Source organism: Mustela lutreola, chromosome 5 (genome assembly GCF_030435805.1).
Source record: "Mustela lutreola isolate mMusLut2 chromosome 5, mMusLut2.pri, whole genome shotgun sequence".
Taxonomy (NCBI): Eukaryota; Metazoa; Chordata; class Mammalia; order Carnivora; family Mustelidae; genus Mustela; species Mustela lutreola.
This window is the reverse complement of record NC_081294.1, coordinates 65,392,396-65,413,181: the sequence shown is the minus strand read 5'-3', so window position 1 is coordinate 65,413,181 and position 20,786 is coordinate 65,392,396. Positions and strand designations below refer to the sequence as shown.

At 47.8% G+C, this 20,786-nt stretch overlaps 1 protein-coding gene across 7 annotated transcripts in view; it reads right to left on the bottom strand.

The window, feature by feature from the left end:
- NSD1 (nuclear receptor binding SET domain protein 1) overlaps positions 1 to 12,065 on the bottom strand; it is a 150,372-nt gene extending 138,307 nt beyond the window's left edge. Inside the window, exons 1-3 of one of the 7 annotated variants that reach the window (XM_059174414.1) lie at positions 11,943 to 12,065; positions 9,892 to 10,005; positions 9,062 to 9,151 (exon numbers count right to left, since the gene is read on the bottom strand). In XM_059174414.1, coding sequence (XP_059030397.1) covers positions 9,062 to 9,151; positions 9,892 to 9,921 — 120 coding nt within the window. In that variant the 5' untranslated portion in view covers positions 9,922 to 10,005; positions 11,943 to 12,065. Of the gene's footprint in view, positions 1 to 9,061; positions 10,006 to 11,144; positions 11,390 to 11,463; positions 11,511 to 11,942 lie in introns of those variants that run through there. The other 6 variants (XM_059174415.1, XM_059174416.1, XM_059174413.1 and 3 more) reach the window with 6 other exon arrangements.
- Positions 12,066 to 20,786: the final 8,721 nt, after the last annotated feature.

The window sequence follows — 20,786 nt, the reverse complement described above, 5'->3', positions numbered from 1 at the left end:
AAATAAATAAATTAATTTAAAAAAAAAAAAAGAAACTTTAAAAAAAGTTCACTTTGGGGCTCCTGGGTGGCTCAGTGGGTTAGGCCTCTGCCTTCGGCTCAGGTCATGATCTCAGGGTCCTGCCAGCGAGCCCTGCATCAGGCTCTCTGCTCATCAGGGAGCCTGCTTCCCTCTCTCTCTGCCTGCTTGTGATCTCTCTGTCAAATAAATAAATAAAATATTAGAAAAAAAAAGTTCACTTTAAGGATGGCATACAAGACCTATCTTTATACTCTGTCTCCTGACAAACTCACTCCTCCAGATTCCTATCAAAGAATTTCTTGGCATTTGTATATATTATTCCTTCTTACTTACCATCATGTCTCTACTCAATTACATATAACCCCTCTGTGAAGTTCTTCCTGATTACTCCAGACATGCCACACTGCTGTATCACTAATACCAATTAGACCACTTAGTGTTCTGTATTGTCACTGTTCACATTTGTCTTCCTTAAACAGTAAAGTTCCCTAAAAACACAGACTACGGGGATGCCTGGGTGGCTCAGTGGGTTAAGCCTCTGCCTTCGGCTGGGGTTGTGGTTTCAGGGTCCTGGGATCAAGTCCTGCATTGGGCTCTCTGCTCGGCAGGGAGCCTTCTTCCCCCCCCCTCTCTGCCTGCCTCTCTGCCTACTTGCGATCTCTCTCTCTGTAAAATAAATAAATTAAGATCTTTAAAAAAAAAAAAAAAAAAAAAAAAAAAGACTATGTCTTCCCTTTTTTTTTTTTTTTTAATACTAGCAGCCCCTGACATAGAGGAAGCACTCAAATGTGGTTTGATCACATAAATGAGTAAGGTACTCCAAAGTTCCACCCTTGAAATGAACAGGAAGATGATGCCATCATTAACACAGAAGAAAATGCATGTCTGGCAATGTAAGGGACAGGTTTGAACATGAGTATGACACAGGTGAAAGAGAAGGTGGGTTATAGTGACTAGAATTTCTTGGTCTGAAGCTCAGAAGTCAGGTCAAGAGCATTTTCACACAGCAGAGTAGCAGTAAAGTGAATACATGTAAGTGTAGGAGACTAGAAAATGAAAGAGGAGGAAAAGAGAGAAAGCAGTCAAAGGATAGTTTAACGGAGTGGTAGTCAAATGCTGCCAAATCTAATATAGCACTGAAGTGTCATCTGTGACTTATAGAAGAACAGATACAGCAGACAGAAGGATATATAAAAAAGCCAATTCACAGAGCATTAAGGAGAGGTAAACAAAGTTGATAACTCTTTAAAGAAATTCACCACAAAGGGGAAAGATCATTGGAGGGATTATAGGATACACACATTTTTACTTTAGAACAGGAAGAGGTCCTCCCATTTTTAGGCAGAAAAAGCGATACATTAGGTAGGGGCGCCTGGGTGGCTCAGTAGTTAAGGGTCTGCCTTAGGCTCAGGTCACAATCCCTGGGTCCTGGGATCAAGCCCCCCATCGAGCCCCACACTGGGCTCCCTGCTCAGCGGGAACTCTGTTTCTCCCTCTCACTCCCCCTGCTATGTTCCCTCTCTCACTATATAGCTCTCTCTGTCAAACGAATAAATAAAATCTTTTAAAAAGAGAGAGAGAGGGGCACCTGGGTGGCTCAGTGGGTTAAAGCCTCTTCCTTCGGCTCGGGTCGTGGTCCCAGGGTCCTGGGATCGAGCCCCGTGTCGGGCTCTCTGCTCAGCGGGGAGCCTGCTTCCCTTCCTCTCTCTCTGCCTGCCTCTCTGCCTACTTGTGATCTCTGTCTGTCAAATAAATAAATAAAATCTTTAAAAAAAAAAATAAAAAAATAAAAAATAAAATAAAAAGAGAGAGAGAATAAAGACTCCAGAGGAGGGGCGCCTGGGTGGCTCAGTGGGTTAAGCCGCTGCCTTCGGCTCAGGTCATGATCTCAGGGTCCTGGGATCGAGTCCCGCATCGGGCTCTCTGCTCAGCGGGGAGCCTGCTTCCTCCTCTCTCTCTCTGCCTGCCTCTCTGCCTACTTGTGATCTCTGTCTGTCAAATAAATAAATAAAATCTTTAAAAAAAAAAAAAAAAAAAAAAAAAAAAAAAAAAAAGACTCCAGAGGAAAAGAGAAAAGAATAATGAGTAACATAGGGTCCTCCAGCAAGGCGGGACTCAGTAGAACCTAAGAGGCATGGAGATAGGATCTATTTTCTTCTGAGACAGGAAAGGAAAAAGTAGAGAACTACTGCGATGATGAGAGCAGAGGAAGAAAGTCCCTAAGGAATCATTGTCTCAGGCACCAACAAAAGCCTTACATATTATCTGCACTCACCTCTCCTTCTTTCCTCAAATGCAGACTCCAATTCTGCCTCCAATCCAGGCCACCCAAAAGGACTGCCCATTTCCCTCCTCTGAAATAATCTTTTGGACTATCCCCCGCCTGCATCCTAACGCTGCTTCTACTCTTCCCCAGCCTGTTTTCCAAACACAAACTTCATCATATCACTTCTCAGCTAAAATCCCTTGCTGGCTCCCAATCCTATCACTTTAACAGTAAATGTCACAGTCCAGATTTCTAGGCCCTTACCTGACTGCATCCATGCTACCTACCCAACCCCAACAAATATCCCTTGAAAATACTATATTCATTTAACTCTCCACATCCAAAATACATTTCTAAACCTAACCAAACCCAACCAAGACCAATTTAAGTTCCACTTCTTCCCTGAAGCCTTGACTACTCTAGGTTTCACTCATCTTTCCACTCAACTCTTTAACCTCTTAATCATCCACAACATATAAGTCAGTACAGTGGGTGATTTTTGAGTACTATATGAATCCCCAAGATTGTAAGTAGGGGATTGTCACAACACCAAAATACCTCTTTTTATGTGTTTTTAAAGGATTTCATTTATTTATATGAGAGAGAGAAAGACAGACATATTGAGAGAGAGCAGGAGTGGGGAAGAGAGGAAGAAGCAGGCTTCCCGCTGACCAGGAAACCTGACATGAGGCTCCATTCCAGTACCCTAGGATTATGACCTGAGCCGAAAGCAGACACTTAACCAACTGAGGCAGGTACCCACAAAATATCTTTTTTTATTTTTTTAAAGATTTTATTATTTGACAGAGAGACACAGTGAGAGAGGGAACACAAGTTGGGGGAGTGGGAGAGAGAGAAGCAGCAGGAAGCCCAAAGAGGAGCTCAAATCCAGAACCTGGAATCATGACCTGAGCCGAAGGCAGATGCTTAATGACCGAGCCACTCAGATACTCCAAAAATATCTATTTTTAAATGGTAAAAAGTCTCCACTCAGGGGTACCGGGATGGCCCAGTCAGTTACATATCCCACTCTTGGTATCAGCTCAGGTCATGATTTCAGGGTCATGAGATCCAGCCACAAATCAGGCTCCTCTAAGTACAGAGTGTAGTCTACTTGAGATTCTCTCTCTCTCCCCTTCACTGTCCCTCTCCCCACCTGCACGAGCAGGTGTGTGCTCGCTGTCTAATAAATAAATAAACCTTTTTTAATCTCCAGGGGAGTCTGGGTGGCTCAGTCGTTGAGTATCTGCCCTCAGCTCAGGTCAGGTCATGATCTCAGGGTCCCGGGATCGAGCCCCGCTGCATGCTCTTTCCCTCTGCCCCCTGATGTGCCCTCCCTCACTCTCTCAAATAAATAAATAAAATGTTTTAAAAGATAAAAAAACAGGGACACCTGGTGGCTCAGTCATTGAGTGTCTGCCTTCAGCTCAGGTCATGATCCCAGGGTCCTGGGATCGAGTCCTATACTGGGCTCCCTGCTCAGTGGGAAGCCTGCTTCTCCCTCTCCCACCCCACTGCTTGTGTTCCCTATCTCACTGTATCTCTCTGTCAAATAAATTACAAAATCCTTAAATAAATAAAGTCTCCATTCAAATATCTATGGACAACATAGTGTCTATCTCCACCTAATGAAAAACCTAATATTATACTACCAGTTACAATTAAAACTGCAAAGAAATCTGGTGAAAAGATGCTGTTTTTTTCTTAAGATTAAGGCACCCCAAGATGCTGTGTTTCTTAAAGTCAATGTAAATAAAGAAAAAAAACCATTTTGATTACAGGCAAGGAAAGGATAATCCAGGTCAACCACTAAATAAATGACAACTGACAATAATAGGACAGGAGCTTCAAAGAGTGACATGATAAACATCAAAGGATTAAGAAGTATAACTGAACAGCAACAGAGGGAAGATAAAACAAGATTGATAAAATATCAGTTATTTTTTAAACTGGGTGTGTACATGGGAATTTCTACCATTCTCTCTTCTTTGGTACATGCTTGAATTTTCCAGAGCCTACATTTCTAAAAGAGAACCTTACTAAAACTGATTAAGTCCTTAACTATTTTACAAAAATATACCCTCTTTATGATCATGATGAGAGTAAAACAAAATAAAGAATCTCATCTTCCGGGGCGCCTGGGTGGCTCAGTCAGTTAAGCCGCTGCCTTCAGCTCAGGTCATGATCCCAGTGTCCTGGGATCGAGTCCCGCATCGGGCTCTCTGCTCAGCCAGAAGCCTGCTTCTTCCCCCTTCTCTCTCTCTGCCTTCCTCTCTGCCTACTTGTAATCTGTGTGTCTGTCAAATAAATAAATAAAATCTTTAAAAAAAAGAATATCATCTCCCTATTGTACAATTTCACTGGACAATATTTCTTTTAATCTATTTGATTCTTGTCTTATTATAATAAACAGCTGCCATCAAAACCAAAGTTTTATTTTAATTTTTTTTTTAATTTATTTATTTGACAGACTGAGATCACAAGTAAGCAGAGAGGCAGTCAGAGAGAGGAGCAGAGCAGAGAGCCCGATGTGGGGCTCGATCCCAGGATGCTTTGGCCCATGACCTGAGCCAAAGGCAGAAGCTTTAACCCACTGAGCCACCCAGGCACCCCAAAACCAAAGTTTTGATAGAGGTCTAAAAAATTTATTTTCAGCACACCAGGGTGGCTCAGTTAAGCAGCTGCCTTCGTCTCAGGTCATGATTCTGGGGTCCTAGGATCAAGACCCACATCAGGCTCCCTGCTCAGTGGAGAGCCTGCTTCTCCCTCTCCTTCTGCCTGCCGCTCTGCATTTTCTCATTATGACACGTTTGTCCCCATTTTAAGTGGATTCGTTTTTAGGATATTCTTTAAATAGAGTGTAATATATACATCAGACGAGCCTGAGCTAACTACATCCTAAGAGTTTTGACTATCCCTATATTCATGGATACCACCATAGTATAAAATCTCTATAAAATATCTAAGGTAAGAGTAGAAAACAAACAACTGCTACAAATCAGCCTAGTGAGTAAACCAGGCCCAGCAGAGTGTCAGAGACGATCAGAAGCCACTACAGAAAAACCAAGAGTACTGAGATAATTCTGATTTCAAGGGTTTTAGTCTTGTCTCTAATAATCTCAAGTGCCTTGAAGGAAGACCTATGTCATTTGTGACATCCCTTTTTACAAGACTATGAAGAGGGGCACCTGGGTGGCTCAGTGGGTTAAGCCTCTGCCTTCGGCTCAGGTCATGATCCCAGGGTCCTGGGATCGAGCCCCGCATCTGGCTCTCTGCTCAGCAGGGAGCCTGCTTCCTCCTCTCTCTCTGCCTGCCTCTCTGCCTACTTGTGGTCTCTGTCTGTCAAATAAATAAATAAAATCTTTAAAAAAAAAAAAAAAAAAAAAAAAAACAAGACTATGAAGACCCAGTGAGACAACATAAACCAAAGCACTTAATAAGCTGTAAGTTATTGCCTGTTTAAACTTGCAGCTCTGGGACCAATTTTCCTTCAATATTTGATCAAGCACCTACATATTATGAAGCACTGTACACCCAATCAAATACAAAAGCATCCAGTCAGGACGATTAACTATGAGAATCGTTTCACATCACTATAATCAGACAAAGTAACTCAAAAGCACGTAAGAGGGGAGCCTGGGTGGCTCAGGTGGTTGTGTCTGCCTTCCAGTCAGGTCATGATCCTGGAGTCCTGGCATAGAGATCCAAGTCAGGGTCCCTGCTCAGCGGGTAGTCTACATCTCCCTCTGCCCCTCCCTCCTACTCCTGCTCTCTCTTTTCTCTCTCAAATAAATAAAATCTTCAAAAAAAAAAAAAAGCACATAAGGAGAAACTGATGAGGCTGCTTACTTATGACAGGACACAAACTGTCTTATAGCTAGATATACCAAACAAGAGACAATATAATCTTGAATCATGTGTCTTTCTTTAATTCAAGACAGGGAGTATATAAACCTAGTAACTATTCTTACTGTTCCGTAAGAGAATCATTCTATCATAATATCAGACAGAACAAAAGGACAAATAGCATTTGCTAATGATTTTCTAAAATTTCCAGCCCTGAGGAGCCTGGGTGGCTCAGTCAGTTGAGTGACTCTCTTGATTTCAGCTCAGCTCATGATCTCAGGTCCTGAGATCAAACCCTGCGTTGGGCTCCGTGCTCAGTGATGGGTCTGCTTAGGATTTCTCTCCCTCTTCCTCTGCCTCTCTGTCCGTGAGCTTACTTATGCTCACTTATGCGCTCTCTCTCAAAAAAACAAATAAAAAAGAAAAAAAACAATATGGGGCACCTGGGTGGCTCAGGGGGTTAAAGCCTCTGCCTTCAGTTCAGGTCATGGTCCTAGGACCGAGTCCCACACCAGGCTCTCTGCTCAACAGGGAGCCTGCTTCCTCCTCTCTCTTTCTGCCTGCCTCTTTGCCTACTTGTGATCTCTGTCAAATAAATAAATAAAATATCAAAAAAATACAATAAATCTTTTTAAAATAAATAAATAAATAAAATTTCTAGCCCTGAGCATAAATCTATACCTGCTGTATCAATGTAGCAACTGTGAATGGTCTGTATGTATTAAGTGTGTGAACATACAGAATTATTTTTAATTACACCTTTCCCAAGCTATTTTGTTCAGCTGAATCTGCATTCTCAGATTGATTTGACTTTTTCAAATCTTCAGTTAAAAAATATCAAAGGCAAAAATCAAAGCTACAGATTGCATCCACAACCTTAAACCAAAGGCCTAAAATAAATAGGTTACTTGCCTCTTCAAGCCCATAGTCTTTAAGCAATTTAGACTGCCAGGAAAAAAAAAATTCTACTTATATAAGTTTTCTAACTCCCAGTTTAGATACCTAACATATTGTCTATAGGCTCCAATATTTTCAACTGTTTATAAATGAGCCAATACTCCAGACATCTCTTTGATGAGAAACAACAGACATATATTTCTATATAAATGCTTCTAGGGAATTATTTATTTCTACTGTCAGATCTAGGGTTTTATGTAAATACAAAGGCAAAACTATACACATAAAATAATTTCAACGTGAACCCAAGGAAAAGGGTTTGTCTAAACTGCCAATAAGTTGCCAATACAGCCTATCAACCCTAAAAAATACCTAGGACAATACAGACTCAAGATAACTACCAAAACAAAACAAAAAACAAAACAAAAAAGATAACTACCAAAACAAATTTTTAAAATCTGCAACTGCCAAGAAACCAAGAAGTACGAAAGCATATTTCATAAATGAAACAACAAACAAAAGTGACACACCCACATTCTCATGACTTTAAAGAACATCAAGGCTATCAAGGCTTTATGATAAAGTGAATGTTTAATGTACCCAAAACAACCACCCCATAAATTTTTTTCTGATTAAATCTTTAAAGATTCAGAGTCATCAGGAGGTGGGGAGATCCTCTGTGGTGACATTACAGATGACCTAACAATTCATCTGAGAAGAAAACAAAATTAGAATCAAGTATTTAAAGCTGAGGGCTATCTTTTAATAACTAAGAAGTTTGATTTTAAGATTTTGAAACTCAGGGCGCCTGGGTGGCTCAGTGGGTAAAGCCTCTGCCTTCGGCTTGGGTCCTAGATCCCAGGACCTGGGATCGAGCCCCACTTCGGGCTCTCTGCTCAGCAGGGAGCCTGCTTCCTCCTCTCTCTCTCTGCCTGTCTCTACTTGTGATCTCTATCTGTCATATAAATAAATAAAATCTTTAAAAAAAAAAATGATGAAACAGACTGAAAGAAGTCAACTGATCATTCTGCTTACTGATCAAGAAATTCTACAAAATTTCAAAAAAGGACCTTTATCATTTATAGTACACAGCACTACCAAGTAACAACTCAAATTAGTTCTTCTATTTCTTCACACGTACACAAAGCACACCTGCGTATACCTAAACTTCAAAACTAAAAACCAGGGACGCCTGGGTGGCTCAGTTGGTTAAGCGGCTGCCTTCGGCTCAGGTCATGATCCCGGCGTCCTGGGATCGAGTCCCACATCGGGCTCCTTGCTCCGCAGGGAGCCTGCTTCTCCCTCTGACTCTGCCTTCCACTCTGTCTGCCTGTGCTTGCTCTCGCTCGCTCTCTCTCTGACAAATAAATAAATAAAATCTTTAAAAAAAAAAAAAAAAAAAACTAAAAACCAGAAAAGGCTCAAAAAAGCTCAAGGCTCTGAATGGTGGCATTTATCTAAAGCATAGGATGCTATACCTTCACAACAGGTAGTTCAGAAAAACTGACCTAGTTTAAATTTTAACTGATGTCCAAGGTCTCCTCATCTTAGCTACTTTCAATTTGTACCCAAAATGCACTCCAAATTTAAGCAAGAGTCACCCCATCAACTAAAAAAATAAGCCAAGCCTTGTGTTAAAAAAAGGACTCCAGAAAATTAATTGGTCCACCTGTGCTCATGATACCAGCAAGCCAAAGCATTTAAAGAAAAAAACAAGAAGAAAAAAAACCTAAACAAATGTATACCTCCATTTGAAAAATAAAATCTGAACTCAATCAAATGCCCTTGAAGTTTTAACTCTTAGGCAATCCTCGATGGAAACTTAACCCAGAAAAATCTGAAAAGAACCAAACTCTTACAACAGATAAATTTAAAAATCAAAGTAAAATTTCCCCAAAAAGCCTATCATTAGCAATAGGCTCTCAGCTGTGAACTGATAAGCAACCAAAAACCAATTAGTTACATTTCCCTTTAAGTTGCCTGTATATATACATTTATGTATATATTTAAGTTGTACCAAAAACTGCTTACAAATGGCAATTCCTGTGAAGTAGATGATGATGAAGTTCCAGGTAATTCTAGCATGTTTCCTAATGTACTGGTACTGGAGTCTGGATCATCCTGAAAAGATAAATTTATTGAGTTTAATTGCTCTTCTACAGTAACGTTTGTATCTCCTAGTGAAAAGGGGGCTGGGAGAAGGGATGCTTTTGCATTGCTGCCGTCCACTTCATTTCTTTGCTTATTTTTCTGTGTTTCAGTTTGAGGAGCTAATGGCAAGAATGGCGATTTGACTGCACCGTGTCTACTCTCTGATGTGCTGTCTTGTTCATTTCCCATGGCCACGTCTACACCGTTCTCTGATTTAGGCTCATAATTGCAGGTGGCATTGGTCTGAGTTTCCTCAAAGATCTCCTCTATACTCTCATCCTCTGTGACTGGCTGTTCTGGGTCCATTTCAGAATCTACATCTGCATCGTCCACACAAGTAAAATTCTCAAAGTGCAGAAAGCCATTCTTGATAGTCTTTGTTACTTTTACCTGGAGTTCAGGGGAGTTATTACAAGAGGGTTCCTGTTTCATAGCAAGTGCTGTTGGACCACCAGGACTCAAGGAAGTGCAAACAACTGGCGACTGAGCTCTTGAATCACTTTTTTCAGGGTCTTGAAAGGATTCTGATCCATCAGCAGACCCATTTACATACTCTACATTGATCATGGAGGCCAAATCCTGTAGTCTCCGCAGTGGAATGTAACAAGATGGAGAATCTTGTCCATAAGCATTTTGGGATGTTCCACTGGCAGTCGATAACTGCATAGTACACCCATTAAGTGGCTCAGAAAAATTGGATTGACCATTACCGAAAGGGCTGTCCTTGTCTTCAGGGGCATCTAAATTCACTGGGTTGGAAAAGGGCAGCAGACAATTTCTTCTAGATAGTTCACAGGTCTGATCCATCCTGCGCCAGCATCAACCTGGAATCCAAAAACAGCAATTAATCGGAGTTTACATGCCATTTGACTCTGATCTTCAAAATGGCAGCCACTTCTCAAGGCCTAGTGGCCTCGATGCCTTTCTGCTGTACTTCCATGGGCGGAAAAAGTTCCCCAGCTGACGATGGAAAAATGGCCTCGGTAAGCCTCCGCAAACTCCATCTTCCCGGAGCTGGGCAGATCTTGCCACATGCAAACAGCCCGTCCCTTTTTCCTGCACTGCAGACTGGTGGACAGTTGGGCTGAACTAAAATTAAAATCCCTTTGGCAGTAGAAATTCCTAAATCTCAAACAGGAATCCTCCTCCCCATCCCCCGCTGGGGTGGGGGGGATCCAGCGGCCGAATCTCCAAAAGGGAGGGGGCTGTAGGGTTCGAGGGGGGTCCCGGACGCTGCACAAAAACGTTACCCCCCCCTCCTTCCTGGCTCACTCGAGCGCAGCGGTCACAATAGCGCTGCACCCTGCGCCCAGCCGGCGCTGAAGCCCTTGCAGCGGCCGTGCCCAGGCCGCAGGCGAGTCGGCCAAAGCGGGTGCACCCCGAACCTCGCCGTCCAGACTGCAGAACTGTTCGGTCCACGACTGCAAGGCCCAGAGGCCGGGACGCGGCAGGGGAAGAGAAACGGAGGCACCCGGTGAAGCCGAGTCAGGGCAGCAGCAGCTGCTACAGCTTGACAAACATGGCTGCTGCCGACGCCGCCACCGCCGCCGCCTGCCCGGGCCGCGCTCCTTCCCGCAGCCGCGGCAGCACCTCCTGGCCAAGCCTAACGCATTCATCAATATTAAGCAGCAAGCAAAGTTTGCTGCAGGAGGGCCGCCGGCCCCGCGCCCACCAGCCGGCTACCTGAGGGGAGGCGGAGGCCGAGGTGCGCGCGGGAGGCCGGCGGGGCACGGGCCGCGCCGGGAGGAAGTTCGCGGCGGCCCGGCCGGCTAGGCCTGAGCCCGGCTGGTAGTGATGGAGGGGGAGGGGGGCCCGCGGCTACAACGCCGCGGGCCACCAACACCGCGCCGCGCCCGGCCCTCCCCCGCACCCCTCACCTCACGGCCACCACCATCTTCCCCGCCCGGCCACCTCCTCCCTCCTCCTCGCGCCTGCCCGCCACCCACCCCAGCGCACTAGTTACCGTGCCCCGCGCCCCCTCCCGGGCCGGCTGGGGGGAGGGGGTGACCCTCATTACACTGGGGCGCGAGCGGAGCCTTGGGGAGAGAGCGGAGCCGCTCGCCGCACCCCCCTCCCCCCGCGTCTCTCTTCAGGGGAGAAGGCAGCGAGCGCGACCTGCCCCGGCCTATTCCGCCGCCGCCTCCTCCTCCTCACACCCCCACCGCGCGCGCCCCCGCGGCGGCGCGTGCGACCCAGCGCCTCGCGCCGGCCCGCGTGCGGCTGGGGCACCGAGTGCGCGCGCACCCCTTCCCCCACCGCGCGCGCGCGCTCCCTCGCCTCACTCTTCGGGGTTCAGGGCGGGTGAAGTCGGGCTCGCGAGCGCGCCGCCCAATCAGCGGAGCCGCCGCTGCCGCCCCCTCCCCTCCCCTTGCGCGCCCGCTCGCGGCCGGGGCCTACGGGCCGGCCGGGCTGCCCGGGCGGGGCCTGAGGCTGGCTCCCCAGGGGCCTCGCGCGCTTCCCCGGAGTGTCTGGGCCTGCGGGCGTCGTGGGTGACACTCAGATCCCCTAGCCTACCTCGGGGCGCTGTGCCGGCCCCGAGCTGCACACGGCTCCTGCACCCTACCCAACTCGAGCCCCAACCCCGGCGGCACCTGGCCCGGCTGAGGCCTGTCCGACCGCCCCGCCAGCCCCGCTAGGGCCCGCGTCAGTCCCGACCTCCATCTTAGGTTACAGCCCGTCTCCCCATCCACTGGGCACCTGCCCTCAGCCCGCTCGGCTCGGCCCGAAGCCAAAGCAACCCCCCTCCTTCCGCGGGGCTCACCTGGGGGCTTGGGCTGGGGTCTTCGAGGCCTCAGGCCCCGAGCAGGCGCGGCCGCAGGTGAACCCCCTGCCCGGCCGCACCCCAAACCCACACCACCACCACCACAGACCAAGCTGAGCAGGAAACAAAATGGAGGCAGCAGCTCGGGTCTGCCTCCCCGAGCCAAGCTTGTGCAGCCTCAGGGCTCCCTTCTGCCGCAGGCCCGACGCCCGCGAGGCAGGGGGCTGGCTCGTCCCGGGCAACACAGGCAGCCGCCCTAGAGCAGCGCAGACAGGCCGGGGACTCGGCCCAGCGGGCCCCACAGCCCCTCACCCACCACCCTTTCCCTTCCCCCTCCCCCCCATTTCTCTCCCTCCCCCTGCCCGGCCTTGCGGGATGAGCGGCGACCGGGAGCCGGGTCGGGTCGGGTTACCCGCCCGGGCACTGCTTGCCCTGCCGTAGCCTCGACCGGGGGATGAGGCCAGGCGACCCCCGCGCTGAGCCCACCCCCCCGCACCCGAGCCGGACAGCAGCCAGACAGCGCGCCCGCACCTCGGCCTGCCGCCGTGCGGCCCCCGCCCAGTGATGCCGTGTCCCCAGCCCGGGCACCGCCGGGACGAAGCTCCCTCACCACCCCCGAGCCCAGGGGTCCTCGCTGCCTCGGGCGGGGCGAGGGGAGCGCTGGGGGGAGGGGTCCACTAATCCCTGCACCGCCTCCCGCGCCTAGTCTGGGTCTGGGCCTGGCACGGGGACTCGGGCCGCGGCCGCGGGCGGGCGTCAGTAGGTGTGTGCGCGCGGGGCAGGGGACGCGGGCTGGGGGCCCGGAGGGGCCGCGCCTCGCACCGCGTACGCTGCAGTACTCCGCACCCAGGCAGATGGCCCTCTGGTGCCACAGCCACCCAGCGCAGGCCGCCGGCTCCGCAGCCCTGATCCCCCGGGAGCGCGCGCTTCGCCCCTGCGAGCCGGGCTTCGGGACCCCGGCGGAACTGCGTTGGGAGGGCGGACCGCCGGGCTGGCCCAGCAAGGCCTAATGGCCTTATCTTCGGCCGGGTGATGTCTGCTCCCAGGGCGCCTTGGACCTCGAGGCCTGCACCCAGCGCCGCGAGCCCCGCAGCCCTGGCCTGGAGCGGCCACGATGCGTCCAATCATCAAAGACGGCGCAAGGACGGTCAAGGAACCCAAACCCAGCCTCACCCCGGGACTCCGGCCCCCTAGGTCCGTCCCCCAATTCGGCCTGACTCCGTCGCCCCCTGGGCCTGTGCCCCGGCAAAAAGCTCACCGCGGCAGCTAGCTGTTACCTAAAATGCTAAGGGCATCTTCGCTGTTCAGAGAAAACCACGATCTACCGCCATAAAAATCCCGCCTCCTCCAGAAAGCCTTCTGTGATTAGCGCTAACTCCATCTCAAAGCTGAGGGCACCGCCCTCGAGAGCCACGTGACCACCATTCCTCCCTAGGCTTAGTAAATGTGCATAATTATTGCCCCAGTGGAGTGTTTACCCGCAGCCCTTCTCTCAGTTATCCGTGAGCCCACTTGGGGAAAAGGCCGCTTTTGGCCTTGCCCTGCACGGCATCGCCACAGAGATCCCTAAACTCCACCCTTCAGCCTTTCCGGACCTTCACCCCGAGATTGGCCCAGGTAGGCTAGGAGCTCAGCACGCCACTAACCTCCGACTCTCCAAGACCCACAGTCCAGCCATTGGAGGCACACAAGTAAACACAGGCTTAACACGCCGTAAATGCCGGGATGCATGCCCTGCCAAGACAGCAAGCCGACTTTCTTAGAGGGTAGATTCCCCCCTGAAACCAGAGTAATGTCCCCGACCAACATGACCCCAGGGGTTTCTGAGATACTCTCAAGTTTCCCAGGTACAAAGTAAGGTTGGCGGTGTTCTGTGCACTAGGACCAGCCAGAGAAGGGCAGGGTCTACACCCCGGGGGCCTGCCCTACAGGGACCAGCCCTTGTTCTGCAAAGGAGTCGCTCCTACCAACCCGTTCTGGGCAATTCAGTGGGGAAGCTTTAACTGTTTCCTTCTTCACACCTAATAATTTGAGCTAAGCATTTCTGACTGACAGTTATACCCTGCCAATTGCCTCAATTCATCAAGTTTCCTCTCAACCTTTTACTTTCCCACAGACCATCCTGAGAGCTCCAGAGTTGTCCCTGTTTGGCCTTGAGCCAGTCACTTAATAGCCCCAGACCTCAGTTTCCTCATCTGTGGCTTCCAGTGCATAGGCTGGCATGAGGTTTCTCTAAGGTAAAGGCATGTTTGGGGTGCCTGTACAGACTAAGAACCTGATGAGTCCTGAAATGTAATTCATTGCTTCATTCAGCAACCATTTCCTGCATTCTGGGCAATATGCTGGGTGCTGGGAAAACAAAAGATGAGATGCCAGCCTCTGGAAACCCAGGCCTCCGGAAAAGACAGTTAAATAAAGGTGCTAAGGTATGAAGATGTGGTGACCTCTGGACATTACTGTCCTACAGGAAACCCTCTTTCCAACATCCCAGCTCCCAAAAGGAAGAAGTAGGGGCTAAAGGGGGACAGGCAGCTAGGGCGAACAGGCTACTGATGGGCCTTGGAGAGGCTGGAACCCCAGATAAAACCTCTTGGACTTTCCTGCGGTGACCTTGAGGGGCCCTTGCTGCCTCTTAAGTAGAACTTGAATGCAGTGGTCTCAGCTACAACAGCCCCCTCTGGGGACTCCACATCCAGTAGGCCTGGGCCAACCACCAGAACTGTGTCAGTTCTGGATTGAGGAGACCCACAGGACCACATATTGCAGAAGGACACTGGCTCTTGAAGTCAGGGAAGAAGGGACAGGACTCTGTCCTACCCTCCTCATCTTAGCTCAGGGAACTTTTCCGGGCCTATGTCTCCCATTAGAATCAAATACTTGCTAAGTCTACCCTATATACTGGACACAATGCTGGGCACTTGGCTCACATTATTTCCTGAAAGTCTTCAGCAGCCCTGTGAAGAACTGAAGTACAAAAGTTTAAGCTCTTCTGCAAGATCTCAGGGCCTTAACTGTCACCTGGTGTGCTTGGCCTTGTATCTGTTGCTATTAGCTGGCACACAGATCCCATCTGTGAGGGCCCAACACAGTGCCTGCCTCATCCACAGGTGCTCAGGAATTTAAGTGTCAGGAAGTGAGATTACCTTAGCCTCAGTCTCCTTATCTGTGAATTCTGGGTACTGATAATTCCTACCCTGCTGAAATAGAAACCTCTCAAGGCATTTGGCCAATGTACAGTGACCCCCTTGTTTCTTAGAACTGCCCCCCTTTCATTCGTTCATTCAGCAGGTATTTATTGAGTTCTCCCCTCACAGACTTGTGAGGAAGGCAGATAAGTGAAAACAAGGTAGAGAGCTGAGCACTAAGAAGCTAAATGTCCTGGGAGTTCTGGGGGTCTCAGGGCCAGTCAAGGAAGCCGTAATGGGCCTCAGGTGAGGATAGGAAAGGCAGGGGTGCCTGACTATGCAGGACCTTATTGTTCAAGTTAAAGAATTTAGGCTTTCTCTAGAGGGTAGTAGGGAACTATGGAAGGTTGAGGAGCAAATTATGGATCACATCTATGCAGTACAAAGCTCACTCTGCCAACAGTGTGCAGAAGAGATTGATACTCTGGAACTACAACCCTGGCCAGGGCCTCGCCTCTGGGATACGCCAGAACTGCCTTGTTCCAGTAACAGTTGTGGCTTCTCCTCCTTTGTGTCAGCTGTTCTCCAAGACACCCTCTCATTTAGTCCTGAGTTGGACACTCTTGTTATCTCCATCTTCCAGAGAGGAAACATGACTTTGTCAGAGGCAAACTCCTAACCCCATCTCCCAGTTCAAGGTCCTCATCCCTCGAGGACATGAGCATCATCTGCTTTCTGACTAAACAGCCAGGTTTAAGGGGAGGTATGTATATCTTTGATAATTGATCCCAAATGTGAACACCACAACCATCCCTTCTTATAGGTCTAGGAAATGAGAATTCCTTTCTCTTCCCACTCATTGATTTCCCCAGAACTGGATCAGGCTTCTACTCAAGATCAAGGAAGACTTGGCCACATCTGAAAGCCATACAGCTTTCCAGCAATGTTTCCTTTCTACCCCAAATACCAGGTTTCTCTCTGTTAACCTGACCCTGTTGCCTGGCCCCACGGACTCAAATTTCCACCTTCGAGTATCCTTTTTCTCAGACATCCTCTTTTGAAAGCCATGTGTGTGCTGGCCGCTAACCCTTGCCCTTTTGCCCTCATCACTTCCCTGGCTGCCCAGTGGTCTCCCTGTGCCAAGACAGACCACATTTCATCCATCGACATATCCATCTATCTATCTGTCTATGCCCATGCTCCTCCCTCTGCCTTTTCTCCTGCCCAGCAAACTCCTGTTCAACCTTTGGGGTCCAGTTTAGAAGACTTTGCCTCCTGGAACCCTTCCATGATCCCACCCCAGCATGAGCCACTGCAGTAACTATTGGCTTCCGTTATGGTCCCAGCCAGTTGGTAAGCCTCTTACAACAGACTCAGGGCATACATTTCTCTGATCTCCAGTGACCAAGCCCAGGATCGTGAAACTCAGAGTAATTACTAGAGAAACATTTCCTGATGCCTGATCCGTCTCTTCCCCTCTTCTCCAAACTTGTGTCTCCATTAGACAAAAGAATACTGGTTTGAATTAGGGACTAAATGGGTAAAACTTAAACCCTCCTGAAATGAATTCTCAGATGTTTGGGGAACACACATTCCTCTGTGCCAGACAATGCTTTCAGAAACTATAAGACAATCTATAGGAGCTTGAGTCAGAGACATATGGGGTCAAAAATGTAAGAGAGCCTATAGGATCTGGAGTAAGAGAACCTATTAAGTTGCACCCTCAGCCCCCAGCCAGGAACTTCTGAACATATTGATTCCAAGGGGAGAAGTGGGAAGTAAAAGAACACTGCTCTGGGGGGATGCCTGTGGCCAATAGAGTGCTTGCACCTTCTACTTGCTTAAGGTTTACCATTTTGCATTCACCTACTAATTATCTCCTTGCATGGAGAGCATAGGATCCGATCTTACAGATGGAATAGAGGCAGGGGCGCCTGGGTGGCTCAGTCTAATGTTAAACGTCTGCTTTCGGCTCAGCTCAGGTCATGATCCCAGGTCCTGGGATCGAGCCCCACATTGGGCTCCTTGCTCCACAGCAAACCTGCTTCTTCTTCTCCCACTCCCCCTGCTTGTCTTTTCTCTCTGTCAAAAATAAATAAATAAAATCTTTTTTTAAAAAGTAAAGAAAAAAACATTTTGGGGGGGGCACCTGGGTGGCTCAGCGGTTAGGCATCTGCCTTTGACTGGGGTCATGATCTGGGCCTCCTGGGATCAAGCCCCCTGGGCTCTCTCTGCTCTCCCACCTCCTCTGTTTATGTTCCCTCTCTTGCTGTCTCTTTCTCTCTCTTTGTCAAACAAATGGATAAAATCTTTTTAAAAAAATGAATAGGGGCCCCTGGGTGGCTCAGTGGGTTAAGCCTCTGCCTTCTGCTCATGACCTGGGATCGAGCCCCACATCTAGCTCTCTGCTCGTTGGGGAGCCTGCTTCCTCCTCTTTCTCTCTCTCTCTCTCTGCCTACTTGTGATCTCTGTCAAATAAATAAGTAAAATCTTTTAAAAAATGAATAAAGTCCTTTAAAAAAACACATTTTTTATTAAATAATCTCTGTGCCCAATGTGAGGCTTGAACTCACCACCCAGAGCTCAAGAATCACATGCTCTACTGACTAAGCCAGCCTGGTGCCCCTAAGATGTGGTCTTTTACTGAGTATAATGTTTTCCAGGTTCATTCATCTTGTAGCATGTATCAGTACTGCCCTCCTTTTTATGGGCAAATAATTGTCTACTGTATGGGGACGCCTGGATGGCTCAGTGGGTTGAGGCCTCCGCCTTTGGCTCAGGTCGTGATCCCAGAGTCCTGGGATCGAGCCCCACATTGGGCTCTCTGCTCAGCAGGGAACCTGCTTCCTCCTCTCTCTCTGCCTGCCTCTCTGCCTACTTGTGATCTCTGTCTGTCAAATAAATAAATAAAATCTTTAGAAAAAAAAATAGTCTACTGTATGACTAGAACCCCCTTATTTATCAATTATGTCCGTCAGTTGATGGATATTTGGCTTGCTTCCACTTTGGGACTATACGAACAACGTTACTTTTAACATTTGTGTACAAATTCTTGGGTGAACATATGTTTTTATCTCTTGTGTATATACCTAGGAATGGAGTTGCTGAGCCAGATGGTAACTCCATGTTTAACTCTGAGGAATTTTTTGAAGATGTTATCAAAACGACTGCACCATTTTACATTTCCACTAGCAATGTGCAAGTCTTCCAGTTTCATCCACCTTTACCAATACTTGTTATTATCCACTTTTTAAAGTTTTTTTTTTTATTTTTTTGACAGAGAGTGATCACAAGTAAGCAGAGAGGCAGGCAGAGAGAGAGAGAGAGAGAGAGAGAGGAGGAAGCAGGTTCCCTGCCGAGCAGAGAGCCTGATGCGGGGCTCGATCCCAGGACCCTGAGATCACGACCTGAGCTGAAGGCAGAGGCTTAGCCCACTGAGCCACCCAGGTGCTCCAATTATCCACTTTTTTGAGTATAGTTGTTCTAGTATGTGTAAAATGGTATCTCATTGTGATTTTCATTTGCATTTCCCTCATGATGCATCTCTCTAATGACAACTGAGCACCCTTTAGTGTGTTTATTGGCCATTTGTATGTCATTGTTTATCAGATTATTTGTGCAATTTTAAAGTTGGGTAATTTGTTTGGGATGCCTGGGTGGCTCAGCTGGTTAAGCGTCTGCCTTTGACTCAGGTCATGATCCCAGGCTCCTGGGATCAAGTCCCACATCAGGATCCCTATTCAGTGGGGAGCCTGTTTCTCCCTCTCCCTCTACCTGCCACTCCCCTGCTTGTGCTCTCTTTCTCTCTCCCTCTGTAAAATTAATTAATTAATTAATTAATTCTTTTAAAACATTGAGTAATTTGACTTTTTGTTGTTGTTGAGTTAAAAGAGTTCTTCACATAGTCTGGGTACAAGTCCTTTATTGGATATAAGATTTATAAATATTTTCTCTTATTCTGTGGATTGCCTTTTCTTTTTCTAGATAGTATCCTTCAAACTGCAAAATTTTTTCATGTCTGTTCAGTCCAACTTGTCTATTTTTTATTTTGTTGCTGTGTTTTTGGTAATATCTAATAGAAACAATTTCCTGATCCCCGTTCATGAAATTTTACCCTATGTTAACTCCTAAAGGTTTTATAGTTGTTAGCTGTTACATTTAAAACTTTGATCCATTTTAAATTACTTTATAGTGTGAGATAGGAATCTAACTGTTTCTTTTGCATGTGGCTATCCAGTTGTCCCAGCACAATTTGTTGAAGACTGTCTTTCCCCAATGAATGGTCTTGGCACCCTTGTTGAAAAATCAGTTGACCATAGAAGCATGGGTTTATTTTTGAATTCTCAATCTGTTTCATTGACTGATAAACCTATCTTTATGCCGATATTACACAGTCTTCCTAGCCTGATTTTTTTCCGGGTGATTCCACACCCCCATCTTTCTCACTGTCTGGAATGGATGCACCAAGAGGTCAGGATGCTTTTACCACTATGTTCCCAATGCCTAGAAAAGGGCCTGATGTGGAGTAGGTACTCAGTAAATATTGTGGATTGAATAAACAAATCTTTGAGTGAGTATAATGTTATTGGGAAGAAACCATTGAGAGGGGAAGGTTAAAATTACAGGACTGAGAGGTCCCTCAGGTCAAGGAGGTACAATGTGTGTGAATGGGTTGTGGGTGAAGGGATGGGCCCTGGAACAGAGGAGAAATCCCTCATCCTCTAAGAACTTGTAGGGAAAGACAAAGTAGAGTTTCAGCTATGTTTTAGGTGGGAAGAGAAGGAAATTGAGGGAGATCCTACTGCCTCTGTTTTCTTGGAGAAGTTGGAAGTAAGAAGGAAGGGAAGGGCTATAGGCTTAAGGAAGCTAAGGACAGCTGAGTGGCCTCAGGGCCTGAGCCCAGGGTTAGGTCTAAGCAATGGGCATCCTCCACTCATGACTGGATCCCTTCAGGGTTCTGAGGGAGGGTGGGTACCAGAGGGTCAAGGGTGAATGTGAGTTTATGGCTGTGACACCCAGTCTTACAGAAATAGGAGAGGAGCTCTACCACTTAGGTTTTTATAGGCAACATTTCCTGAATCCTAAGTGCCAGCACCCTCCCCCGCGACACCCACAGGATAGTGTGAAGTGCTAAGGAGGGTTTAGACATGACTACCTTCTGTGCGTAACTTCTCAAGGCTGGAATAATTTGTGGCAGTGCACCTGGCCAACAAGTTTGGGGTGGGGGCAAAGGTAAGCCATGGGGACCAGCTTGGGGGCAGACATGAGGCCCAGCTAAATGAACCAACATGTCTGTGTCCCCTCACTTTTAAAAAAGATTGGTTGATTGATCGATTGATTGATTTGAGAGAGAGAGAAGGAGTGTGGGGGGGAGGGGCAGAGGGAGAGAAGCTGACTCTCCACCTAGCCCAGAGCCCAGCCCAGAGTTAGGGGTTGGGTGGGGTGGCTTGATCTCATTACCCTGGTATCCTGATCTGAGCCAAACCCAGAAGGTGGGCACTTAACCGACTGAGCCACCCAGGCATCCCTTTACGAAGCATTTCAAAGTGAACTATAGACATTCTGAGATTTCTCACCTGAGCACTTAGCAAACCTCTCCCAAACATGAGGGTGTTGTCTTACATAACCACAATGCCATCTAACAATGATTTTCCAATATCAAATACTCTTTCCCTATTAAAATTTCCCCCCATATCTTTAGTAGGTGTTTTTTCTGACT